General features: G+C 34.2%; 1 protein-coding gene across 1 annotated transcript in view; it reads left to right on the forward strand.

The window, feature by feature from the left end:
- The window catches only part of LOC131971407 (acid-sensing ion channel 1A-like), a 76,786-nt gene extending 66,717 nt beyond the window's left edge, over positions 1-10,069 (forward strand). Inside the window, exons 4-10 of the mRNA XM_059332840.1 lie at positions 2,376-2,503; positions 3,382-3,532; positions 4,231-4,287; positions 4,424-4,577; positions 5,968-6,059; positions 6,155-6,234; positions 7,708-10,069. Coding sequence (XP_059188823.1) covers positions 2,376-2,503; positions 3,382-3,532; positions 4,231-4,287; positions 4,424-4,577; positions 5,968-6,059; positions 6,155-6,234; positions 7,708-7,830 — 785 coding nt within the window. The 3' untranslated portion in view covers positions 7,831-10,069. The remainder of the gene's footprint in view (positions 1-2,375; positions 2,504-3,381; positions 3,533-4,230; positions 4,288-4,423; positions 4,578-5,967; positions 6,060-6,154; positions 6,235-7,707) is intronic.

Here is a 10,069-nt window from a genome sequence, read left to right on the forward strand (position 1 = left end):
GTCATTTTTGACCCATGTTATACTTTAGAAGTGTTGTCCATATGTTGTGCATCAAAGGGTTAAAGCCACTGGAAACTTAACTTCTTATCGTAAGAGTAGAGTATCTAAAAAATTTGAAACTATTAGGAAATGTAGTTCATGAAATGGCTTTGGCATTCAGTATTTATTGTGCAGTAATGACTCTGTCAGTGTTTTTCTTTTATATATGATGTTTTTGGATTAATATTACTGCTACATTATTGTGTTTGTTCCATTACTAAGGTCAACTTTCTCATTTAAGGCTGTTAAACACCGACTTTTATGAAAGGGTGCAGTGCTTTTAAAAAGTTTAAATCTTTAGCTAAATAATGGCCGAAGGGAGAAAGGTCCTGCAGACACTAGATATCTACACATTAAAATACTAAGTTAACAAAGTGACAGTTAAATAACATGTAAAATGTAATGAAATATTTTGTGTCAAGCCAAAGAAACAATCTGATTGAATAAACTTATTATTCTCTTTTATCATTGATTTACTAAGTTACATTTTGTGTGTAATTCTATTATATACTGTTTTAATTTATGGATAATTGTTTTTTACTTTCTCATAATTAGGCACTGCCATTGACTCCCACACAGAGACTGCAGATGCTAATTAGCTTACAGCTTAATTCTGGTGCACTTTATTTATTGTTAATTTTCTCTGTCAAATAAACAGTTAAGATAAAGGTTGTGCTCATTTTAACTCCTTTAAATGCTGTTTACTGCAGTTTCATTTACAGCATCATATTCTTTAAGATCGTTGTTTGTAGTATTGTGGTCCTGTGAGAAGCACATATTCCTAAAAAGTCAACATTTCATTAAAAACAAGTCTGTTCACTGTTCCAGCTGATCCAAGAGAATTTTAAAATAATTTATTTATTATGACAATGGGGAGAATTCTCAAAGCACATAGAGGCATTCTTGGGTAAATTGGCTAAAACAGATAAAAACTGATTCTTAAAAGGAATACGCCAGTACCAGTTGGATTGATTTTCCCTCGAGTTAACAATAAAAATGACACGATTTAAGAAAATTATACAAGTTTGAGATATCTTAATGAAACAACCCAGCACCAAAATGAAAGTTAAATAAAAACTTTGATCCTTCAGTTTATCACAGGAGACATGTGATTGTCACTGGAAAATAAAAAATAATGATCTTAAAAGTAACTAAGCTGCACTGTAAAAAAGAAACTGTTGTTTTCACGGTAAAATACTGGCAGCTGTGGTTGCCAGAACTTTACCGTAATAAATATGGTGCAACTTTTTGTAACATTACGGTAAAATGATAATAACACTGTTGATTTCACGTTTAAAATTGCCATTTTATTCAATTTTTTACCATAAAAAATAAAACATTTTTCCATCAAAAGAAACGGTGTTCTGCCATATGATTGACAAGAAAATACTTTATAAATGCTGCATAAATTAAAGATAAAGATGTTACTATTAAATATCAGTATAGTTTTGCTAGAGATATGGTGTTTAGTACATTTAACAGTGAGAAAAAGTATTTTTACAAAAAATAAATGCAAAAATTACAGTGATGCTTGTATATATATATATTACAGTATATTTTTGTTACAAACATGGTGCCAGTGTATTTTACAGTGGAGTAATGTTTTGTCTTTGTTTTAATTAAAAAAAATACTGTTTTGGCTGATATATACATTTACGTTGTTTCATTGTTACTGAAACTAAATTAACTAATTTATAATTTTACGATCTTTTACTGTCATGGTTTAGCAGTTTTTCACCGTAAAATCTACAGACATTTTTTACAGTGTGTCAGACAAAGTAAAAAGTACACTGTATACACTGTAAAAAAAGTCTGTTTAATTTAAATACCGGCAGCTGTGGTTGCCAGAACTTCACCGTAAGAAATACAGTGAGCGTATGTAAATGTAAATATCAGCAAAAAAAACTGTAATTTATACTGAATAATCCCATTATTTTCAGGATAATTGTGTCATCATGGTATTTCTCCATTCATTTTACTTGAAAATTGTTTATTTTTACAGCAAAACTGTGTGTTTTCTACAGTTTATGGCGGTAGAATTTAAAGTTTTATACTATTCTTTGATTTACAGTAATTAAAAGTATCTACTACGGTGATGTACAATGTTCAATTTTATGACCTATTTCTGATGCAATTTGACAGTGTTTTACTGTAATTTCTACAAACATTTTTGACAGTGTACATTTTAGAGTAAGTCATTTAGACTTTAGACTTAATATACTTAAATATAGTACTTAGTTATATTTCACCACTGCAACTCAGTGACAAAACTCTGCTCAGTGTCTGGACTCATCAGTGTGTGTTTCTCTAATTCAATACTATTCAAATCCCTGCAGATGAAACTTCATTTGAAGCTGGGGTCAAAGTTCAGATCCACAGTCAGGACGAGCCGTCCTTCATTGACCAGCTCGGGTTTGGAGTGGCGCCCGGGTTTCAGACGTTTGTGTCCTGCCAGGAGCAGAGGGTACAAACTGTTTATTACCTCTATACATGTGGCATTTGTTCAATAGGTTTCTCTAAAACCTGTGTAATCCTCTGACTGCTTGAGTTTCTTCCTTATGGCAATGTTTTTGGAAATATATTATTATAATATATAATAATAATAAATAAAACAAGCTTTTTCCTAGATCTCAAGAATAGAAAATTAAAGTTTTTATTAACACAGACAAATAAAAGCCAAAAAACGATACAGAAAGAAGATATCTAAGTTGTAATAAACCAGTACTATCCTTTAAATTAATTTAAGTCAAGTAGAATAGAACAAAACTTGATTTATGTTCTTGCGTTTGCAAGATTTAATCTTCTATGACTGGCAGCATCCTGTTTATGATTCGTGTATGTTTTTTTCATTTGATTAGTTTCCTTTCACTTCACTTTAAGTGTTTCAAAACAAGAGTCTACATTGCATTTATTTTTCTACATTATATAATGAATAGAAAGTATCAGGAATACTTTAAAGTATGATGTGTATAAGTAATCAACATTTTTACCCAGCCACAATATGGACTATGGTTCAATATGTAAATAATATTTATTTATCAGGCAAACTATGTGTTGAATATCATTCTTAATTTAGTATTGTGGTGACATCATATTCTACAAACTAAGGAAAAAACTTCATTTGGCACAGATCTGGACAAAAAAAATCATACCCTGATCATTTTATATACTTTTCAATGAAATATTGAATTATATAAAAATAACCATTCCCTCCAATGTCGTGAACCAGTATCAACCAATGTCGTGAACCAGTATCAGTCAAGAAAAATCCCAATTAAAGATGTATTTCAAACTGTCCAGTCCTGATAATGAGTGATTCTAGGCGATGTGTGTTTGTTGCAGCTGATTTATCTCCCTCCTCCCTGGGGAGACTGTAAAGTGACGGCAATGGAGTCCGACTTCTTTGAAAGTTACAGCATCACGGCCTGTCGCATCGACTGTGAGACGCGCTACCTGGTGGACAACTGCAACTGCCGCATGGTGCACATGCCCGGTAGGAAGCCGCTCACTTCCTGTTTGTTGTATCAGCGTTACATCAGTGATGCTGTGAGTGAAAAATGACTCAAAAAAAGCAAACTGGGTGTCTGTTACCTTCTCTTTAGTCTAACATGTAGCTTCTACTAAATAAAATGATGTTTTGTGGTTGAACAGTTTTAAAACATGTAGTTTTAGCATAAAATGCAACACTTTAAAATGTACTAGAATACTTTATGTTAAAACAACCTAATTAAATTGCTGAATATAATACTATTTAAAAAATATTTATTTCCTGAATAATTAATAGGTTAATTAAAAGGTAATGTTTTAGGCTAAACCACTTCAACCTAACTTTGTTTTGTTGGCTCAGCACAATTAATTCATGTACTTCACTATTTTAAAAAGTAGCTGTAACTACCCTATTAAATAAAGTAACTCTTAATAAGGTCATACACGTTTAAATGGCCCAAGAAAATTACATTAGTATGTTACAATTACCCTTATAAATCTAGTTAGACTGACCCCTGGTAATTAAGTAACAGTAACGCAAATACATCATGTTGACCCAACATATTTACATTTTGTTCACTCAACAAAACTGTTTCTTGCTAAATTAAAGCATTTTATTTAGGTGGAAATTATTTCCATAATTTTATTTCGTTCTGCGAACAAGTTATTTTTTTGATGTGTGTGTGTGTGCTGTTTTGGCTGCAGGCGATGCTCCGTACTGCACCCCCGAGCTGTACAAAGAATGTGCTGACCCAGCTCTCGGTAAGAAGAAAGGCTTCATACACGCCTGGTTTGAAGTTTTAAGGAACAGATGCAAAACACACACACACACCATGCAATGACGGCAGCTGCATTGATCTGGGTAAAAGGTCAAGCTGAGCCCTTTTGTTCTCTGCAGACTTCCTGGTGGAGAGAGACAACGACTTCTGTGTGTGTGAGACGCCTTGCAACATGACCAGATACAGCAAAGAGCTGTCCTTCGTCAAGATCCCCAGCAAGGCCTCCGCTAAATATCTGGCAAAGAAATACAACAAATCTGAGCAGTATATTAAGTAAGAATCAATCGTCTGAGATTTTGTAGAATGCAAACCATGCAAAGTATATCTTTTTTACATACATAAATGTATTTTATTGCAAGAGCGTACAGGTTAAGTTTACAATTGCTTACATTACATCATATTTGAAATAATTATACTAGATATTTGCTTTGAAGAAACATATAAACACATACACTACCGGTCATAATTAATCCGAATTATACAAGTAGGCCTTTTTCAGGGAACAAGAAATGGGTTAACAACTTAACTCTATGGAGTCTTGGGCTATTTTGTCCATTTTTGAATTCATTTCATGTCTTTGTAAGTTATTTTGTGTCTTTTTAGTAATTTTGTGTCTTTTTGTGTCTTTTTTTAGTCATTTTGTGTCTTTTTTTAGTCCTTTAGTCCAACATAAAATGTGATTTTGAATCTTTTTTTTTACTTTCAAAACACTATCATGCTCAATAAAGAATTTTAAATGTTGCAAATGTGCATTCATTTCAGAGTACACTGAGACATTAAACTGCATCATTTTCAATTAAATTCTGGAAAAGTTGGTGTGTTCTAAAACTTTTGACCAGTAGTGTATATATAAAAGAAGAAATATCACATTCATGATCATATAATTAACTTGAGTTTTCAGAAATGTAGGCAAAAAGAAAGGAAACAAAACTTGAATGGCACATGGAGCGTGTAAACCTCCGCCTTGCATGGTCCCATTTCCCAAGTTGGGATGTTGTTCTTCTGACTTCCGTGTGTTTATAAGGTTGACGTCATAATGTGAAATGTGTGCAAAAAAGATCCATTATATTTGTTGCTCAGAGCAACATGTTTTAACTGTTCGGAGGATTTTCATGTGAATTTTCCCACGAGGGAACTCATTTTGGGGATCCAACATCATGTGAATGCAGCACAAATGCCATATTTTGCAGAGGAGGGGAGTATTACTGTAGTGACTTTGATCCACTCCAGAATGTAAAGTGTTCTATTTTGGCCATTACTTTTTCCCTAATTATGGCAAACAAAAAGAACAAAACAGAAACGTAATCTTCTTGGCGAATCACATGCATTAATCAAGGCAAATTTATTTATTATTAAACAGCATAAAAATGTGTCATAGATGGTTTGACTGGGTTGTTCTTTGGACCAAACACAAGGATCATTTTGCAACAATTGTGCCAACTGTCATATGAACACATGTTTTATTATATTTAACTATCATGTAATTCATTATCTCTTTATACAGCCTCACAGCCAGCAGGAAGTGTTATGATTGTTGTCAGATAGATTAATCAACATTTATATCAGCAGATGTCAACACAAAACCGTTTATTAAAATATTATTAATGCTGCACAAAGTCACTCTAACTCTTAAATGTTTTGACTTGCTTCTTTTTCTCCACAGAGAGAATATTCTGGTTTTAGACATCTTTTTTGAGGCTCTCAACTATGAAACTATTGAACAGAAGAAAGCCTATGAAGTGGCCGGACTTTTAGGTACATTAGTTGCTCTATGAAGTGTAGACAGATTATCTTTCTGTCTTTATGTTAGTTGATGTTTTTCATAAGCTTCCATTTTGTTGTTATTCCAGGTGATATCGGTGGTCAGATGGGACTTTTTATTGGGGCGAGCATACTCACTATCCTGGAGCTCTTTGACTACCTTTATGAGGTGAGACTAATAGAATAATAATCCTGTAATAATAATGTAATAACAATTCATGTTAGTATTTACTCAATGCAGATCGGAAGCTACTGGACACCTGAGGATGCTGAGGTCATGTAGTCTGTATTTTGACAGGGAATGTGGGTTTTTTTAAGCAACCTAGCTAAAAAAAGTTAATAAATCATGGTGGTATTTCATAAAGAGATTTCACCAGTTTTATACTCACACTATAAATTAAAATGTTAATAAAGGCACAGACACTTTATCCCAACACAAAGCAGCAAGAAAAGAAAAGAAGTCCTCACTTTATTACCACAAAATTGTATTTAAGTACAATACTTGAGTAAATATGCTTTGTTACATTCCACCACTGGTTATGAATATAGATAAATATAGTTGAATGATTAATTAAATAAAACATAAAAAATCCAAATAATCAGAAACGTTTGAAATTGCACTTTGAAATCTTTTTGTTTAACCCTCTATGGTTCGCATTTTGATGACAGTTAGGAAAAAATATTTGGAGTGTTTATTTGTCTTAAAATAGAATAAATAAACATAATCTGAAGAAATTTTATAATTCTTTTTTTTGTGGAAGTTTTTGGGGCTTTGTTGCCCATATGCAACATTGTACCACAACATTGTGCACAAGTGAAAAAGAAAGTTTTTTAAATTAATTTCAACATAATTTATTTAATACACATGTGCACAAGATTCAGTAGCTTCAACAAGGTACAATACATAACATTTTAAATATAAAAACATTATAAAAGGAACATTTTAACCGTTTTCTTGTCTGAATGTTGCCTGTAGGAAACATTGTACCATTGAAACAACGACCCATTGAAATTATTGTCTTGAACAGTCTAAGCGTATGAAACTATCAGAAATGAAGGTTTACTCACCTATCAGTAGGAATATATCTTTTTCAAAATGGAAAAGTGCCAGGAAATCATGTTTTGAGTGATTTTTTGTGGCGCAAAATGGCAAAGCTGTTTCCTTTGGAAAAGTCTGCAAAATAGGGTTTCAATATTGCCTCCTGGAGGTCATGTGACAAATTATAGCATTGCTATTGTTTCCCTATACTCTATACAGTATTCCCTCTTATTTAAAGTATTGCATCACTCAAAAACATGCATTGTAGAAATTTGACAGGCAAAAAATGGGTATGTTGCCTGAGGGCAACACCGTACCATAGAGGGTTAATATAATAATATAATATAAAATAATGTGACTTTTTTTTTTCAAACAGAGCAATCTACAGTAGAAAACAAAAAAAATAAAAATATCATCAAAATAAAAGACTTTTAAAAAGTAATGACCCTACAAGACCAACCAAAGGCCACAATAAAAGCCGTGGTATCAGCGGAGAAAGGGTGTCTACAGATTGTGCATGCTGTCTTTCTTCTCCTACTGTCCTTGTTAAGACCATAAATGGCAGATTGTCTCGTTAACCTGCTCTGTTTTTAAACCTCTCAGGTGATAAAGTACAAGTTGTGTCGCTGCTCTGATAAGAAGCACAGCAACAACAACAACAACAACGACCAGGGCACGGTCCTGAGCCTAGACGATGTCAAGTGTCACGTCAGTAACTTTCACTAGTCTACCACGATAACGAGCCGCTGCACTCTCTCTCGGAGCGGTCTCATGGACTTTGTTCGCTGCAGTTTTTTTCCAGGCTGCAGGAGCAAACTGAGGAAAAAGTGTCTTAACTGCACCTGGTTATGGTTTGTGAGGTGAATTCAGCGTGTGGCTGAAGTGAGGAGAGGCCACACAGACAGCAGGGCAGCAGGAACCAGAGGTCAAACATGTTGTGATGAATTCAGAATAACTGCATGGTCATCTGTAAACAGCTTCTCAAGACATAGTAACAGATACAGTTAATGGGGGCATGAACTGAGCTGAGGTTCATATGTGTTCAGTGAATCAGCGTTAGAAATCCCAGCTGTGTGGTGGTGTTTGTCATCTGTCAGTCTGAAGGAGTGCTCTGTGAAATAGTTGATGTGGCCGGTTTGTTTTCACTCAAAAAATCTCATAAAACTCGTAAAATTTTATTTGTTTTAGGTATTTGCATGTCAGTGCTGCACACTATTTTAACTTGCCTTCATCACTGTTTTGTTCTTTACTTTTCCACCAACTTTCCTTTTTTTTTATTCACGCCATCCAAGCTCGTCTTTTGTACATTTTTATGTGTCTTCCCTTGTTAAACCCTGACCATTTTGCCGCATATACTGTTCTACCTCATCTTTCAGGGTGACATCGCCCTTAAGAATTTACAAGCCAAGCAAATTATTAATAAAAAAAAGGTTGTTTCCATGTATAGAAATGAGCTGAACAGGTTGCAAAAATATATCTGGCCTTAAACAGTGAGCCCACGTAACATTTGCTGAGCAGCAAGTCTTTGTAACAGGAGACACTTTGACAGGTCACAGTAGGTAAATCAAAGCTGGAATAATGAAATTAATAATGGCTGAATTCCTTTAAGTTGCTTCACTTGCAGGCGCTCTGTCACGACTTACTGGGACACTTGTGTTATTAATAACACCCGTCCTGATATGACAAGTCAAAATGTCTGCTGTGAAAAGGGCAACAGTTAAAGAACAATTCCAGGATAATAGTAAATGTCAGTATGTAGTGTAATGCAGCAGAATCAGACTGAGCAAAGCTACAGCGCCCTGACGAGTGAATTCACACAGAAAGGACTGCGCCCACTGATAGCATCATCATGTATCAGATGGAAACTCTATCTGCCCGTCTCAAAGTCCAATTCACTAAAGTTATCACACTAATGATATTACAGCACCATAAAGTTTTGCAGCTTTTCTTTTTTGTGGCAAAGTACAAATGTTGGATTAACACTAAGAACACAGTCAACGTAACAACGGCAGAAATAAAAAATAAAGAAAAATAACATTTTACAGCTGCACTGCAAAAAAGCCAACTTGTATTTTTGGGCCTAAAACAGTGATTTAAGTTGGTAAAACATGGAAATATAAATTATTGACATTTAGGGCAATAATGTAAGTTAGCACAACAAAGGAAGCCAGTTGTCTGCTCAAAAACAAGTTAGTGAGTTGTTGTTACTTTTATCTTTAAGTTGGGGTTCACAACAAGGGACAATAGTTCTGATAACTCTTATTTCTTTGTTGTGAACTGTGTGAAAGCGGTGAAATTCGGTCATTAGCGAAAGCTAGCGGCTAACTGATGCTAGCGGCTAACTAATGCTAGCGGCTAACTGATGCTAGTGGCTAACTGACACTAGCGGCTAACAGATGCTAGTGGCTACAGATGCTAGCGGCGCTGCTTGTTACAGTTACAAGAGTAGCCATTAGCGTATCAATGCTAACTCAAAATTGTGGTCGCAACATTAGCTGACATTTCATAGCGGCGTTACAATTCAGCACATTGCAGAAGTTAGCAGAAGTAAGGATTAAAAGTTATTACAATGTAAAATTATAAGTTAGTACAATTTACAGTTGAGTTGACAAAAATCTGAATTCAGAGTTGAGCAAACTCAAAAACAAAACTTAAAATATTTAGTTTAATTGTCCAACTTAAAATTTTATCGAAGTTTGTTGCCTTGAAATTTTGAGTTCACCCAACTTTTCTTTTTTTGCAGTGTGCATGTCCCGGCCCACAAGGTGCAGAGGCATTCTTTTAAACTTCAGCCAAGAAATTTAAATGTGACTGAGAGAAACTGAATTTAATATCCGGGTCTGTTAATGCTAACGGTGCTAACTCGAACCTTTGCACCAAAAGCCGTGCAATCCTTCTGTGAATTTGCCTTTGAGTGTGATAAACACACTGAGAGTAGTTTGACTTTTTTTTGCTTTCTGGCAGA

This window comes from Centropristis striata, chromosome 5, assembly GCF_030273125.1.
Source record: "Centropristis striata isolate RG_2023a ecotype Rhode Island chromosome 5, C.striata_1.0, whole genome shotgun sequence".
In the NCBI taxonomy this organism is placed as follows: domain Eukaryota; kingdom Metazoa; phylum Chordata; class Actinopteri; order Perciformes; family Serranidae; genus Centropristis; species Centropristis striata.